This window comes from Callithrix jacchus, chromosome 10 (assembly GCF_049354715.1).
Source record: "Callithrix jacchus isolate 240 chromosome 10, calJac240_pri, whole genome shotgun sequence".
Lineage (NCBI taxonomy): Eukaryota > Metazoa > Chordata > Mammalia > Primates > Cebidae > Callithrix > Callithrix jacchus.
The window spans coordinates 25,218,017-25,235,892 of NC_133511.1; the positions used below are offsets into that span (position 1 = coordinate 25,218,017).

General features: G+C 39.4%; 1 protein-coding gene and 1 pseudogene across 3 annotated transcripts in view; both read left to right on the plus strand.

Moving 5' to 3' along the window:
* The window catches only part of STT3A (STT3 oligosaccharyltransferase complex catalytic subunit A), a 29,245-nt gene extending 17,177 nt beyond the window's left edge, over positions 1–12,068 (plus strand). For all 3 annotated transcript variants that reach the window (XM_002754561.7, XM_035265004.3, XM_078339776.1), the window contains 8 exons: positions 1,464–1,555; positions 2,221–2,376; positions 2,618–2,806; positions 3,788–3,904; positions 4,022–4,124; positions 9,434–9,622; positions 11,013–11,128; positions 11,781–12,068. In XM_002754561.7, the coding sequence (XP_002754607.1) occupies positions 1,464–1,555; positions 2,221–2,376; positions 2,618–2,806; positions 3,788–3,904; positions 4,022–4,124; positions 9,434–9,622; positions 11,013–11,128; positions 11,781–11,819 (1,001 nt within the window). In that variant the 3' untranslated portion in view covers positions 11,820–12,068. The remainder of the gene's footprint in view (positions 1–1,463; positions 1,556–2,220; positions 2,377–2,617; positions 2,807–3,787; positions 3,905–4,021; positions 4,125–9,433; positions 9,623–11,012; positions 11,129–11,780) is intronic.
* Positions 5,783–6,804, plus strand: LOC144578060 (prohibitin 1 pseudogene; annotated as a pseudogene).
* Positions 12,069–17,876: the final 5,808 nt, after the last annotated feature.

The window sequence follows — 17,876 nt, forward strand, 5'->3', positions numbered from 1 at the left end:
CTGGGATTACAGTTGTGAGCCACTTTGCCTGGCCAACTTTTACTTTTCTCTTATTTTAAAAGTAATTTGTGTGTTGTAAAAAAAAAAAAAAAAATATATATATATATATATATAAATATATAAATATATATAAATGAGTAAAAAAGAAAAAGATGCCAGTACAGTGGCTCATGCCTATAATTCTAGCCACTTAGGAGGCTGAGGTGGGAAGATCGCTTGAGGTCAGGACTTTGAGGTCATCCTGGGAACATAGTGAGACCCAAGTCTAAAAAAATTAAAACAGGCGTGGAGTTGTAGCTCACATCAGTAATCCCAGTACTTTGGGAGGCTGAGGTGGGAGGATTGCTTGAGGCTAGGAGTTCAAGATTAGTCTGGGCAATATAGTGAGACCCCTGTCTCTACTTAAAAGAAAATAACACATAATGTGCGCATGCATGCACACACGCACGCGTGCACACACACACACACACGTAAGATAAATAAGCTGGGCATGGTAGTGTGCACCTGTAGTCCCAGCTACTTGGAAGGCTTGGGTAAAAGGATTACTTGAGCCTGGGAGTTTGAGACCAGTCTTGGTTATACAGCAAGACCCCATCTCAAAACAGGTAAATATTCTGGAGTTCTCACTACCTATCTCTAGCCACTGTTAACATTTTGATGTATATTTATCATTATTTATTGAATAAGAATGAGACCATAGTTCTTTTCCTTGATTTTTTTTTTTACTTCATAAAGAATTAACTTTCTGTTATTTAGTATTATTTTATAGAAATACTTAAAATATATCACTTTTTTTTTTTAAGTACAGAGATGTGTAAGAAGGCAAATGGTCCATAATCTCATGTGGCAATATTTTAATCGATATATTCCATTTTATAAATACACTATAATTAGGCGGGATGCTATGGCTCATGCCTGTAATCTCAGCACTTTGGGAGGCTGAGGCAGGCGGATCATGAGGTCAAGAGATTGAGACCATCCTGGCCAACATGGTGAAACCCTGTCTCTACTAAAATAGAAAAATTAGCTGGGCATGGTGGCGCATGCCTGTAGTCCCAGCTACTTGGGAGGCTGAGGCAGGAGGATTGCTTGAATTCAGGAGGCAGAGGTTGCAGTGAACTGAGATCGTGCCATTGGACTCCAGCCTGGCGCCTGGCGACAGAGCAAGACTCTGTCTCAAAAATAAATAAATAAATAAATAAATAAATAAATAAATAAATAAATAAACTATACTTAGCTCCTTGTTATTGGACATTTAGATTGTTTCTGAGTTTTTTGCTATTATAGTGTGCTATAGTAAACATCTTTGCATGTTTCTATGATTTTTTTTTAGGATAAATTCCTGGAAGTGGAATTGCTGGGTTAAATGTGTGGAATCATCCAGTTATATAATGAAGATACTTTCCCTTGTAGGTTTCGACCTACAGGACTCAGCTGCTTATTTCTCCTTCCCTCTTTTGTAGTTGGCCTCTATTACTGCTTTAGCAACCTGTCTGATGCCCGGATTTTTATCATCATGTATGGTGTGACCAGCATGTACTTTTCAGCTGTAATGGTGAGGAATACCCTCAGTCTGGCAGACGTTTTCACTGTATTTCTGAGGTGCTTTTTATCTGCCTGGCAGAATTCAGAAAGTACTGATGATTGTGCTCATGCTTCTCTCTGAGCATTTGAGGGACTGAGTTGTAAAGCTGCTTGCTGTTGTTGATCCTTCCCAGAATGTTTGGGACACTCATACATTCTGGTTGTGGGGTCCAACTTTCTTGAATTTATAACTTTGTATTATAAAAGCACTTTTGCACTTTGTTGGAAAATAGGTCCTTTTGGAAAATATGCCCCTGGGTGTCTTAAAACGGGAGGTGATATTTTTTCTTGAAGGCATGGGAGTATTACCCAGTGCTTGATTGTCAAAAGAGAGGAGGGATTTCGTATATTGTAGTAAAACAGTGTTTCTAATACTTTTTTCATCTCAGACCACAGTTACGAAATAAACTATATCATATTATTGTTCAAGACACATATACATATGTACATGCATGTAATTGAAACAGTTTAAGAAATATATACTTATACTGTAACTGTTTTAAGTGTTTTCTCTTTCACTTTTCATGGAAGTCATGTTTGACAAAAACTCCTAAATTAATATCTTGATCTGCTAATAGGCTGAAATTTGTAATTTGTTGAACTGATTAGACTAATGATGCTTCCTGTCTCTGTTAGGTGCGTCTAATGCTAGTGTTGGCACCTGTTATGTGCATTCTTTCTGGCATTGGAGTCTCCCAGGTGCTGTCCACATACATGAAGAATCTGGACATAAGTCGTCCAGACAAGAAGAGCAAGAAGCAGCAGGACTCTACCTACCCTATTAAGAATGAAGTGAGAATTAAGTGATGCTAAGAATAGATTTGGGCAACTCTGTGTGTGTGTGTATGTGTGTGTGTGTTGGGGCGGGGACTAAAGTAGAGCACTGTCATATAGGTGGTCAGAATTAACTCATACATCCTCTGACTTGTTTTGATCAATCTTATCTATGTTATTGAATGTGTCTAAGAAGTTGTCCTGTGTTGTGTAAATTTAGTTTGGTTAATTACATAATTAATTCTTTTTCCCTTTTTAGGTGGCAAGTGGGATGATACTGGTCATGGCTTTCTTTCTCATCACCTACACCTTTCATTCAACCTGGGTGACCAGTGAGGCCTACTCTTCTCCGTCCATTGTGCTGTCTGCCCGTGGTGGGGATGGCAGTAGGATCATCTTTGATGACTTCCGAGAAGCATATTACTGGCTTCGTCACAATACTCCAGAGGTAAAGATTTGGGAGGAATGGGAATTGTGGGTTAGGGGCAAAGGGGGAGACATTTGATGTTATAGTGAATCATATAGCTTTTAAATGGGTGGAAAGCTTGGTGAAATTGGAACTTTGCAACTCTAGTCTTAAATGAGCCTTAAAGGTGAACCTCCATTTAATTAAGGGATCTTTTATAGTTACTCTTACTAGTAATTATCTAGACATTGTGTGGATACTTTTATTGTTATGATGATTTTTAAATGAAGTAGAAAATCCCAGTTATAAAAGAAGAAAAAAGTTATAGATAAATACATGTTCACTTTACAAAAATCAGAAAATTGAAGCAAGAAGAAAAATATAAATCTTTTTTTTTTTTTTTTTGGATGGTCTTGATCTCTTGACCTCGTGACCCACCCGCCTTGAAATTGAAAAATATAAATCTTGTGTAAAGTGATTACTTTATGATAACTGTTTTTAATATTATAATTATACCTTTTGAGAATCTGAAGTGATTTCCTTTACAATAACTATTAGGAATAGCATTTCTAAGACAATTTGTTAGGAATCAAAACTTTTTAGAGTCTCTTATTTCTTGTCTATCATATCCTGTGATTTGAGTTTCCACTCTGTAATAATAACTGTATTTTGTGATTCTGTTAAAGATTATTTAAGAAAATTGTCAAATGACACTAGGCTATTGATGTGGCTCTATTGCACAGTCTCCCACACCTCCCACTCCCTATGTTTGTTTGTATAAAATGATCTGGGATGAAGTATTGGGAATGTTGCTTTGTTATTTGCGCTGAGATTTTATGATTGTATATAAATGGAAGACCAGGTGCCAGAATTTGTTTTCTGGTTAGACCTGCATTACTTTGTGAAGAAATAGATTAGTTAGCCAGGCATCACTTCTGTCAGACCAAAGATGCCTTCTCTATTGCATTTGATTTTTAGAGATAGTGAGAAGCTTATTATTTCCATTTCCCATTCTACTTTCAGGATGCGAAGGTCATGTCCTGGTGGGATTATGGCTATCAGATTACAGCTATGGCAAACCGAACAATTTTAGTAGACAATAACACATGGAATAATACCCACATTTCTCGAGTAGGGCAGGTAAGATAAACGGATCTTTGAGTGTTTGGTGTGCAAGGTCTAGTGGGAAATATGTCTGCATGAGGGGATCATATAACTTGGTATTGTGCTCTGAAAATTGTACATTTGTTTTTCCAGGCAATGGCGTCCACAGAGGAAAAAGCCTATGAGATCATGAGGGAGCTTGATGTCAGCTATGTGCTAGTCATTTTTGGAGGCCTCACTGGGTATTCCTCTGATGGTAATATACTTGATTCTATTTTTAGCTGCAGGATATAGATTCTAAGAAAATTAGATAAATCTCCTAGTTTTCTATACTTTACTGATATTTTACCAAGATATTTTTCTTGCATGGGAAGTTCCTAAGTATTTGCAGCGTGATGTTTTGGTATTTTGATTTTTTTCTTTTTTGCAACAAGTAGGACATAAATGTAAACAATTCTTAGGTAGGCACAGCATGCTATATGATTGTGTAAGGCATAGAAGTAGTTCCACAACCAGTAATAAAACCAAGCTGAACATAAGGCTTATGACAATGAACTTAAGAATTAGCATTTGTTTAGTGGGTTTAAGTCATAATCATTGGCCAGCTTAGAAATGTTTTATATGGCCTGAAAAGAGCGTGTAAAAAAAGAGAACATTTTAAATATGTTTATATATATAAAATATATATTATATATTATATGTATATATTTACATTGCAAAAATATACATATATATTTACATGTAATATAGACATAAGGATACTAATATATACATACAATGTATATAAATAAAAGTATGTGTAAAATGGAGGTTACCGTGTGCCTTATGATTATTGGCACAAAGACTTTTATTTATTTATTTATATATTTTGAGATGGAGTCTCACACTGTCACCCAGGCTGGAGTGCAATGGCGTGATCTCTGCTCACTGCAACTTCCACCTCCCAGGTTGAAGCAGTTCTCTTGCCTCAGCCTCCTAAGTAAGGCGCATGCTATCACGCCTGGCTAATTTTTGTATTTTTAGTAGAGACGGGGTTTCAACATCTTGGCCAGGCTGGTCTCGAACTCCTGACCACATGATCCACCCACCTCGGCATCCCAAAGTGCTGGGATTACAGGCGTGAGCCACTGCGCCTGGCCTGGCACAAAGATTTTTAGAAGAAATCTCCAAATGTAGTTCTCTGACTTAAAAATTAATGTAATGCGTATTTATACTTTAAAAAGTTAAACAGTTCACAGCTGGGTGCCGTGGCTCATGGCCTGTAATCCCAGAACTTTGGGAGGCTGAGGTAGGCAGATCACTTGAGGTCAAGAGTTCGTGACCAGCCTGGGCAACATAGTGAAATCTTGTCTTTACAAAAATTAGCCAGGCGTGGTGGCATATGCCTGTAGTCCTAGCTATTCAAGAGGCCGAGGCAGGAGAATCACTTGAACCCGGGAGGCCGAGTTTGCAATGAGCTATGATTGCACCATTGCACTCCAGTCTGGGCAACAGAGTGAGACTCTTGTCTCAAAAAGAAAAAAGTTAAACAGCTCTGAAGGTTTATAATAAAAATGATAGTTCACTGCCCCAAAATCTAAGCCCCCTTAACATCAGACACAGAAACAATTATTCCTGCAGCTACTTCTTTTAGTAGTTCTAGCACATATTTCTAAATACACCGTATACAGTTTCCCCTCCATATCTGTGGGTTTTGCATCTGTGGGTTCAACCAACCACAAATGGAAAATATTTGTGAAAAAAAAATCATAATACAACAATAAAAATGATATAAATGAAAAATACAGTATAACAACTATTTACATAGCATTTATACCGTATTAGGTGCTATAGATGATCTAGAGATGATTTAAAGTATATGGACAGATGTGCATAGGTTATATACAAATACTACACCATTTTATATAAGGGACTTAAGCGATTGGGAATTTTGATATCCTGTTGGGAGGGGATATATGAGTTAGACTTTTTGTTTTTTAAAGAAGATAGTGAATTCATGTGGAGGTCAGAGTTAGAAGCAGGTATGAGAGTACAGCAGAAGAAAACATGGCTGCCAAAGCTTTTGAGTCCATTGGCAAGTTTGGCCTGGCCTTAGCTGTTGCAGAGGTGTGGTGAACTCTGCCTTATATAATGTGGATGCTGGGCACAGAGCTGTCATCTCTGACCGATTCTGAGGAGTACAGGACATTGTGGTAGGGGAAGGGACTCACTTTCTCATCCTATGGATACAGAAACCAATTATCTTTGACTGCCGTTCTCGGCCACACTGCGCATTCTTTTTGGGCCTGTTGCTAGCCAGCTTCCTTGCATCTTCACCAGCATCAGAGAGGACTATGGTGAGCGTTTGCTGCCGTCCATCACGACCGAGATCCTCAAGTCAGTGGTGGCTCACTTTGATGCTGGAGAACTAATCACCCAGAGAAGAGCTGCCATGACCAGGCAGGTGAGCGACAACCTCACAGAGCGAGCAGCCACCTTTGGGCTCATCCTGGACGATGTGTCCTTGACACATCTGAACTTTGGGAAGGAGTTCACAGAAGCGGTGAAGCCAAACAGGTGGCTCAGCAGGAAGCAGAGAGGGCCAGATTTGTGGTGGAAAAGGCTGAGCAGCTGAAAAGGGTGGCTATCATCTCTGCTGAAAGCAACTCCAAGGTAGCTGAGTGCCAACTCACTGGCCACCGAAGGGGACGGCCTGACTGAGCTGCGCAAGCTGGAAGCTGTAGAGGATATCGTATACCAGCTCTCAGGCTCTCAGAACATCACCTACCTACCAGCGGGGCAGTCCATGCTCCTCCAGCTGCCCCAGTGAGGGCCCATCCTACCTGCACTTCCATGGGCCAACTGGGTCACAGCCCCAGTGATTTTTGACACTGCCTTCCTTCTGTCCCCACCCCACAAATCACTGAAATTTCATGATTGGCTTAAAGTGAAGGAAATAAAGGTAAAATCACTTCAGAAAAAAAAAAAAAGGTAATAAGATAACCATTAAAAAACAGTGCAAAGGCTGGGTGTGGTGGCTCACACCTGTAATCCCAGCACTTTGGGAAGCCATGGTAGGTGGATCACTTGAGGTCGGAGATTGAGACTAGCCTGGCCAACATGGCGAAACCCCGTCTCTACTAAAAAAATAGAAAAATTCACCATGTGTGGTGGCGCATGCCTGTAATCCCAGCTACTTGGGCGGCTGAGGCTGGAGAATCACTTGAATCTGGGCAGCAGAGGTTTCAGTGAGCCTAGATTATGCCATGCACTCCAGCCTGGGTGACAGAGTGAGACTCCCATCTCAAAAAAAATGAAAACATATATGTGAAAATCATAGAAGACAGTGTAGTTGTCCCTCCGTATCCATGGCGGATTGTTTCCAGGACATCCCCCCACCTCCCATCAGGATACCAAAATTTGTGGATGCTCAAGTCCCTTATATAAAATGGTGTAGTATTTGTATATAATATACATACATTCTCTTGTATACTTTAAATCATCTCTAGATTATAATGCTAATCCCTAATACTAGGTAAATAGTTGTTAATACTGTATTGTTTAGGGAATAATGACAAGAAAAAAAGTATCAATCTATGTTACAGATGCAGTCATCTGGTTTTTTGTTTTGTGAACATTTTTGATTTGAGGTTTGTTGAATTTACAGATGTCAAACCCACAGATGTGGAAGGCCAACCATATTGATTAATTTATTATACTGAATTTATTTTTCAAGGTCATATTATTTATTGGGCTTTACTAATAGGAGTTCTGTAACATTTGAGAGGTATTATATAATAAAAATAAAAAAAGTTGAGCCTGGCCCAACTTCTTTTTTTGTAGACAACCATATCTTTTGAACAATGAGCTGTCCTTCATGCAGTTCTTATCATCATCATTATCATCATTATTATTTTTGAGACAGGTTTTCACTTTGTCACCCAGGCTGGAATTCAGTGGTATGATCTCTGCTCACTGCAGCCTATTCTTCCCCTGCTCAAGTGATCTTCCCACCTCAGTCTGGTATTATAGCTGGTATTATAGGCTCACATCACCATGCCCGGCTAAGTTCTGTAGAGATTAGACTTCACCACATTGCCCACGCTGGTCCCAAACTCCTGTGCTCAAGCGATTCTCCTACCTCAGCATCCCAAAGTGCTAGGATTATAGGCATGAGCCACCACACCCAGCCATTCCTGTTATTTTCAGTCTTCAATTCATAAAGCTTGTGGGTTTTATGCTTCAGCCATACCTGCTGGGCAGCTACAATACTATTGCTCTATGACAGCTGAACTGATGTTCTAGGGTTTTGTTTTTGCTCCTGTTTCTGGCTCTGTGATCTAGGTAAGTCTCTGTGCCTCAGCTTTTCCATTTGTAAGATCAAGATAAGAATGCAGACACTGCCTGAAGATAGTCATATTTTTCACTGGATTTTTGCCATGTGACAAACAACTTATTAAATGCTTCACATGTCATTACTCATAACAGCAGCCCTATTGTTGTAGATACTCTTATTTTTCTAATTTGACAGATAAGGAAACTGAAGCACAGAGAGGTTAAATAATTTGCTCAGTCACCTGGCTAGAATGGGTAGTGCTGGAATTCAAACTCAGGCAGTTTGGATCCAGAGTCTTCCTAACCACTGCGATATCTCCTGGAACTCTTTGCAGTAGTGCAATAGAAATCTTATTTTTTTTTTTATGGATTAGAAGTATTTTTAATACTAACCATCCAGTAAAACATGTAGCAATTGATTTCCCTAAAGCCTATGGAAGCAATACAGGGAATGGTGAACTCAAAGAGATACCATGAGTTGATAGTAGTGTCAGTATTTATCAAGTATGGGAGTGTGTTTGACACAGAAATGTTGACTTCCCATATACATGCTTTGGTGGTCTCTAACTTTGCAACTGTTGGTCAAACAGGAGCACACTCATGTCTTGTCTACCTTTTTGGTAAGGCTGCTACTCTTTAGATCAGTCCTGTCCACTGTCTGATAGAATATAATGGGAACCACATTATCATTTTAAGCTTTATATTAGTCACATCAAAATAAGTGTAAAGAAACAGGTAAAAATAATTTTAATAATTTTACTTAACTGAATAATCATATCAAAACATTATTATTTAACATGTAACCAGTATATGACTTTTGTGTTTGGGGGTTTTTTTGACGAAGATTTCAAAATCTAGTTTGTATTCATACTTACCTAGTGTGAACTTTATATTTACAGTACGTCTTAATTTGGACTAGCCACATTTCAGCCGCTCAGCAGCTACATGTAGCTAATTGCTCCTATATTTGATAGCTTAGCCCAGTTAAGCTATAGGACCAATTTCAATTGTGGCTTAAGTCTGGACTAGTAGCATAGGATTTCAGGAGTGTAATAATTTTTAGGAAAGGTTGTGTATTTTGAGGAAAAATGCTTTACCTATATGTTGTCCTCGCTATTTTTACAAATTAGAGTTAAATGATACCAATCCCCATTAAAGAAATGTTGAGGAATTTTCTTAGAATTACTAACCTGCTTTAACTCCAGCAATCTTTGTGATGCAGCAGTTTTTTGTTTTTTTTTTTCCCCCTAGATATCAACAAGTTTCTTTGGATGGTCCGGATTGGAGGGAGCACAGATACAGGCAAACATATCAAGGAGAATGACTACTATACTCCAACTGGGGAGTTCCGTGTAGACCGTGAAGGTTCTCCAGTGCTGCTCAACTGCCTCATGTACAAGATGTGTTACTACCGCTTTGGACAGGTCTACACAGAAGCCAGTGAGTTATTCATAATATTAATAACAATAGTAATAACAGTGATTACTAATACACAGTATTTTCTGTATTCCAAGCACTAGTAAGTGCTTTATGTCTGTTAACTCATTTAATACTCACAGCAATCTAAAAGGCAGATGATGATATTATTGTCATATTATCTTTAATTGTTTGCATATTTTTTTGAGATAGGGTTTTTGCTCTGACACCCAGGCTGGAGTGCAGTGGTGCAATCATGGCTCACTGCAGCCTTGATTTCCAGGGCTCAAGCAGTCCTCCTGCCTCAGCCTCCTGAGTAGCTGGAAATAAGCTGCATACCACAGTGCCTGGCTGTGTTTAAACTTTTTGTAGAGACGAGGTCTCACTGTGTTGCCCAGGCTGGTCTGGAACTCCTGAGCTCAAGCAGTCCTCTTGTCTTGGCCTCTCAAAGTACTGGAATTACAGACATGAGTTACTGCACCCAGCTACTTTTTTTTTGAGATGAGGTCTTACTCTGTTACCCAGGCTGGAGTGCAGTGGTGCGATCTTGGCTCACTGCAGCCTCCACCTCCCAGGTTCAAGTGATTCTCCTGTCTCAGCCCCCTGAGTAGCTGGAAATACAGGTGTGCTCCACCACCCCCAGCTAATTTTCTTTTTGTATTTTTAGTAGAGATAGGGTTTCACCATGTTGGTGAGGCTAGTCTCAAACTCCTGATTGCAAGTGATCCACCTACCTCAGCCTCCCAGAGTGCTGGGATTACAGGTGTGAGCCACCACACCTGGCCTGTTATTTTATATACGAGGAAATTGAGGTACAAATAGGTTATTTAAGTGCCCACTGTCACATAACTAATGGCAGAGTTCAGGATTCAAACTGACGAGGACTGGCTCCAGGTTCTGTGCTTTTGACCATTACTTTTGTATTATAGTGAAGAAAGGAACAAAAGGATGAGAAAGTGACTTCATATCTTCAGATGATGATATTGAGAGTTATTTTATTAGGTTAAGCCTCTCCTGACTTCAATTTCTTGGTTCTGCACTAGGGAGAATTTCTGACATGAATGCAGGTCTTTGGTTTCTGGTAGGTTTTTTTTCTCTGATCCATGCAAGGGTTGCTAGTGTGTTAGAGGCTCTGAATGACAATCCTCAGGAACAGAGGGCCTTGGAAGTCAGCTCTTATGTCTGTCTTAGCAGAGATAAGACATTGATTGCCAAGCATAATCTTGCATAGAACTTAGGGTAACAGTTGATTTGCCCTTACTACTTGATGCCATTTTTTGCAGGCTCTACTCTCACCAAAATGCAGACTGAGGAATAATCACTCAATCAGTAGATGGTGTACTGATTCCATATACTGTCTCTCTAGGAAATCGGCACTGTAGAAAGAAGTGTGTTCTTTTTCATCCCTCTCTAGAGCGTCCTCCAGGCTTTGACCGTGTCCGAAATGCTGAGATTGGGAATAAAGACTTTGAGCTTGATGTCCTAGAGGAAGCGTATACCACAGAACATTGGCTGGTCAGGATATACAAGGTAAGCAGATGCTCTATGTCTCAGAAAGCAACTTTCATTTTTGCAGATTGGTTTCAGTGCTTATAAAATGGGCCACATATTTCTCAAATAGGGACATTTCTCAGGACGTCTGTGTTTGAAAAGTAGCTTGCAAACCCACTCAAAATTTTACTTTTTATTTGAGGTTGTTCGGGGAGAGTAGATGATCCCAGTCTGCCGTGATGTTGGCAGTTGTTGCAGTGATATTTTTCCAGCTGGGGCTTGACTCAGCCATGTTTCTGTGATTATGAGACTCACAGGTGGGGGGAGTGCAGGAAATAGAGCAGAAGTTCACATATTTATATTTTTTAACTATATTTTCTTCTCTCCCTGAAGAACATATGGTATATAGAGTCACAAAGAACCACACAGGAGTATATCTCTCATATAAGAAAAGATTAAGAACCCTTGATCTATGTGGAGGGTAGATCAGTAATATTGCTCCTCATAGATGTATTCCAAAAGGCTAAGCAGAGAGATTCTAGTCTCTAATCAGTGCTTGTTTATTCACAGCCCCAAACCAGGCTGCAGATCCCAACATAATCCTACCCACTGTGGTTGAATCCATTTTAGTAGAAAATTTCTCCAAAGTTGATTTGATTGTAAATATTAAACCGACTTCTTTATGTTGCAGGTAAAGGACCTGGATAATCGAGGCTTGTCAAGGACATAAATGTCACATCCACCTCTGATATGCTTCACGCTGAGCACATCACATTTAGGACGTTGAAGATTTTTTTTTTTAATGCAGTTTATAAGAACAAAGCTGGATGGCATTAGAATTGTCTGGAAGTTTTGTCCTGGGCAGTATGGGCTGGGCCAAATGATATGATTTTTATAATTATGAATAGGTTACCAAATGAAATGTCATGGCTTTACTTTGGTCAATTAAAGGGGGGAGTTTTTTTTTAAAAAAAAAAAATGTGCCTTATCTGTTTTGACTTACAACTGATTTTAGGAAGACAAAAAGCTTATGCTGGTCTGCCAGGACATAAGCAGACCTTGTCCATTCTCTTAGCTTCCTAAATTAGCCAAATAGGGACTTCTTTCTCTCTCATATCAGGAAAATATCAAAGACCAATTCAGATCCTACATCTACAGACAGTTTTGTCATACTCTGCATTGCAGCACCTAGTACAGTTCCTTACAAACAGCACGGCTCAATACATTTTTATTGAATGAATAAGTGTTTGTGGGACCAGAAGAGTGCTAGACGAGTGCCAGGTTTGTTGCTACTGTGTCTCTGTTCTCAATGTCTCTTATCCTTAGACGCTCTTTTGACTTTATAAATCAGCAGTTTTGAAGACTCCGACAAACAGTGAAATTATTGGTTTATCAATGGAGAGGAAGAAACTCTTCCAGCATTACATATAGAGCTTGATGTACGTGTTTTTGAATCAGCTTAAATATAATCATACATATCGATTTGAAATTTAGTTTTTCAGTACTCACTTATTCATGAGACAGGAATGACTTTTATTATTTATTTATTTATTTTTAGTTTTTCTTCCTTTTCTCTATTCTTTTTTTTTAAACCCGAAGCAGATGCAAGAAATGACTCTTTACTCAAAAACTCTTGTGGTTATTCAAAGGTGAGCTTCTTTTTCCCTTAGTCTTAGCCTATGTGTTGCTATCGTATATGGCTAACAAGTTTAATTACCTAATTTTGAAGCTCTTTCAAAATAAGATACAAATTAAAAGGGGAAGCATTGCTAGTAACAGATCCCAAGAGAGCAGTGCCAGCCTCCCTGCAAGAAAAGAGAGGAGAAACTTCTTAAAAAATTTTAAGCCTGGGCAACATAAGGAGATGCTGTTTCTGTGAAAAATAAAAATTAGCCAGGTGTGGTGTCTGCACATGTAGTCCCAGCTACTCGAGAGGCTGAAATGGGAAGATCACTTGGGCCTGGGAGGTTGTGGCTACAGTGAACTGTGATTGTGCCACATACTCCAGCCTGAGCGACAGTGAAACCCTGTCTAAAAAAAAAAAATTTTAACTGGAAAGCACAGTGGTCCTTGAGGACATTTAATGTTAGGACAAAGAGCCTATGACATGTATATCACTGATGTATATAAACCCTAAGTCATCGATGAAAGGTAACTGTTTACTGTTACCCATTTAAGAAAATAGGAAGAATTAGATAACTTTTAGATAAGTCATAGTGGCGCTCCTAAAGGATATGCTGTTATATATTTGTATAGCCAGGGAACTTAGCCTTCCAAACCAATTTATATACCATATTCAACTGTGGGTGAGATTTAGATTTAACATTTTATTTACTATATGTAAATATGTCACTTATGTAAAGAATTCATCCTTAGTGGAAGAGGTTATTCTGAATTATTTATCAGTATGAGTAATATCAGTTAGAAATTATTGATGACCTTCCTTTATACTATAAATAGCATAACCTTTTAACTTGTCACTACAGTTGTTGCTCTGAGGATCTTAATTCTGTTACTGTCTAGGCTGCATGAAGCTATCTTTTTAAAAGTATCCTTTTCATTTTCAATGTTACTGTGTACTTAATATAAAAAACTCAAATCTAGGCCAGGTGCAGTGTCTCATGCCTGTAATCCTAGCACTTTGGGAGGCTTAAGTATGCGGATCACTTGAGCCCAGGAGTTCAAGACCAGCCTGGGCAACATGGCAAAATCCCATCTCTACAAAAAAATACCAAAGGTAGCCGGGCATGGTGGCACCTGCCTCTAGTCCCAGCTACTGGAAAGGCTGAGGTGGGAAGATTCCTTGTGCCTGGGAGGTGGAGGTTGCAGTGAGCCAAGACCACTTGCACTCCAGCCTGAGAGACAGAGTGAGACCCTGTCTCAGAAAAAAACAAAAAAACTCAATTCTAAAAGGCAGCGATGATGTTTTCTGCTCTCTAGAGGCAACTACTTTAAACTCTGATTCCCACATTACTTTCATATCATAAATAGCTTGCTTTATTTTTCTGTTTTGGTATTTCAGTTTTAGGCATCGTGTAGAATGGAAACTATAGAGTTAGCTTTTTCTTCTGTGGACAGATGTAATCGTGCCATCTACTATAGTTTTTTTTTTTTTTTTTTTTTTTTGAGACAGGAGTCTTGCTCTATCACCTAGGCTGGAATAGTGGCATGATCTTGGCTCACTGCAACCCCCGCCTCCCAGGTTCAAGCAGTCCTCCTGCCTCAGCTTCCCAAATATCTGGGATTACAGGCGTATGCCACCACACCCAGCTAATTTTTGTATTTTTAGTAGAGATGGCGTTTTGCCATTGTTAGCCGGGCTGGTCTAAAACTCCTGGGCTTAGGTGATGCACCCACCTTGGCCTCCCAAAGTGCTGGGATTACAGGTGTGAGCCACTGCACCCGGCCTATAGTTCTAATAGTTATTTTTCTGTTGTCATGATTCTATTTATCTATTATTTGATTGAGTTCTATTATAGTTAAAATTTAGGTTAGATCTGTATTTTGCCTTATGGCTATTCACAACTAGGCCATGTAGTTTATTTACTATTATTACTTCCTGCATTATTACTATTTTTTTTTTTTGAGATGAAGTCTCGCTCTGTTGCACCATCTCGGCTCACTGCAACCTCCGCCTCCCAGGTTCAAGCAATTCTGTCTCAGCCTCCCTAGTAGCTGAGACTTCAGGCACACACCGCCAAGCCCAGCTAATTTTTTTTTGTATTTTAGTGGAGACGGGGTTCACCGTGTTGCCTAGGCTGGTTGCGAACTCCTGAGCTCAGGCAGTCTGCCCACCTCGGCCTCCCAAAGTGCTGGGATTATTTATAGGTGTGAGCCATCGTGCCCGGCCTCCTGCATAACTTTTTTAATGGAGTTTTCCATTTCTTTTTTGTACTTGTCACTGATTTGTCCCCATATTCTCCTTCATTTGTGCCAACTTCCTTTTAGTTTGTTCAGACACTTTGGGCATCTTCTTAGAGATATCTTCATGTTCCGTTAGGATTGGATTACTCTCAAGGTTTGCTGCATACCTCTTGGGTTGATGTATCTTTTCATTGTCTCATTGTGTGTTAATTTCCTGACTTCTTTCTTGATTTGTCACCTTTAAGTGCTTTTCTGGAAAAATGTGTGTGAGAGATAAATTTCTGGTTGTATACTCCATTGATAGGTTGATTGGGTACAGAATTCTAGATTGGGAATGATTTTTCCTTAGGACTAGGAAGGCATTGACCTATTGTTTTCTGTGTTCCATATGTTGAGAAATGTAATCCTATTCCAGTTTTTCTTAATGTATCTGTTCCTTCTCACCTTCAACCCAGACCTCTTAGGATCTTTTCTATATAATGTTTTGAAATTTTCCCAATGTTGTGTCTTGAGTGAGTCACCTATTGTGCTGCGCAGTTTGGAATTTTATGTATGGAAAGTTCCTCAGTTCTGGAAAATATTCTTGCACTATATATGCAAGATATTAAGAGGGGAAAGAGGATGGAAATCCCAACCCTCTTTTTTTTCTGAAAAATCGTTATTTGGATGGTGGACTTCCTGAATTTATCTCCTAATGGTCTTATATTTACTCTTCTATTTTGTATTTTCTTCCTTCTCTGAGATGCTCTCAACTTTATTTTCTAATCTATTTAAAATAGCTTCTTTTCTTCTATATTTTTAATGTCCAGAGGGGTTGGGGTTTTTTGTTGCTGACTATTCCTTTATTTTGATGTCTTTCATATTAAAGACTTTCTCAAATTCTTGGTGGTCTGCTCGTCTTTAAGAGTGGGACCCTAGGCTTGGTACAGTGGCTCATACCTATAATCCCTGCACTTTGGGAGGCGGAGGCAGGCAGATCATTGAGGCCAGGAGTTCAAGACCAGCCTGGCCAACATGGCAAAACCCTGTCTCTACTAAAAATAGAAAAATTAGCTGAGTATGATGGTACACACCTGTAATCCCAGCTACTGGGGAGGCTGACGCATAAGAATCACCTGAACCCAAGAGGCGGAGGTTGCAGTGAGCAGAGATCATGCCACTGCACTCCAACCTGGGTGACAGCAAGACTGTCTCAAAAAGAAAAAAAACGTGGGACCCTAAAAAACTAATTGAAAGGTCTGTTTGTAGGGGATGAATGGGGATTAATAATATGTGTTTCAATCTGTGATCTGGCTGGGCTGTTATATTGGGAAATCCATGATACTGATATTTTTAGATTTTTTTTCTTTTACATAGGTAAGATTCCCTTGAGAAGGCTTGTATATTCTCTTACTCAAGGATGTAAGCCAGGCAATCAACTAACTGTAGAGGAGGGAAAGAAGTTTTACAGGCTCAACTTTCAGTGCATAAAACTTAATCTCTCCATTTTCAGTAAGGTGCCCCAGCTTTTAATTGTGCCTTATTGATCTCCAGTTCATATACTATGCATTTATCCTCTTATATCTTGTACCAGCTTTGCGGAGGGACAGTTCCTTGGTTACATAGAAAGGAAAAGGATACAGGGATCTATTTGCTTTTTATGCAGTCTTTAAATCTATCCATTTTAGCCCCATTCTTACCTCCACCTTCAGTTACCTGGTGTCACCAGTTCAACTTGAGCTTTCTGAGAGTTCTGTGATGTTAATTCTGCTTTCTATTGCTAGTTTTGGGATTCATCTTCATTACCTCTCATCTAAAGGCTACTTTCCAAAATGTTGTGTCTGATACTCTGTTCTCATGGGTTCTTTTAAATATTGGTATCCTTTACTATTAAAATATTTTAGTAAGCTTTCAGAAGGGAATAGAGGCTATTTCCATATATTCTCTCTTTAACTGGTAATCTGCAAATCTTTTTTTTTCAGGCTAAAAAGACTCCATCAGACACAGGAATTTTGCAGGTCTTCCTCTTTTCATATTCTTTGTTTTCAGCACACAGTGAGGAAACAAGAGAAAACGGGATAAATGTTTTTAAAACTTTCTTTTATTATTATTGTTACACCAGGCCCTGTGGCTGACTTCTAAAATCCCAGTGACTTGAGATGCTGAGGTAGGAGGATCACTTGAGCCCTGGAGTTGAAGACTGCAATTGAGCTAAGACTGCCCAATTGTACTCCAGCCTGGGTGACAGCAATACACCATTTCCAAAAACAACAAACTTTTAAAAAATTATATGAAGCCTAATCCTGTGATGTCATGATTCAAAACTATACACATAAACATTTTAAGAATTTTTTCCTTGATTTTTGTTCTTGACTTTGCTTCTTTAAAAGAAATGTGTTTTGCTTTGTTTTTTTGTTTTGTTTTTGAGATGGAGTCTTGCTCTGTCACCCAGGCTGGAGTGCAGTGGCTCCATCTAGGCTCACTGCAACCTCCATCTGCTTGGTAGCTGCGATGACAGGCACCCGCCATCATGCCCAGCTAATTTTTGTATTTTTAGTAGAGACGGGGTTTCACCATGTTGGCCAGGCTGGTCTTGAACTCCTGACCTCAGGTGATCCACCCCCCCCCCCAGCCTCCTAAAGTGCTGGGATTACAGGTATGAGTCACCATGCCTGGCCTTGAGTAACATTTTATACTTGATTTACTTTGTTGCTATTATCATAATAGTTACGCTGAGTGCCTGTATGCGGCCCAGTCTTAAGGACTTCATACACACACACACACACACACACGTAATGTATTTTTTTCCTAGAGAATCATGCTGTTGCCTAGGCTGGAGTGCAATAGTACCATCATAGCTCACCAACGTCTAACTCCCAGACTGAAACTCCTCAGCCTCCCAAGAAGCTAGGGCTACAGGGACGCATCACCAAGCCCAACTGAT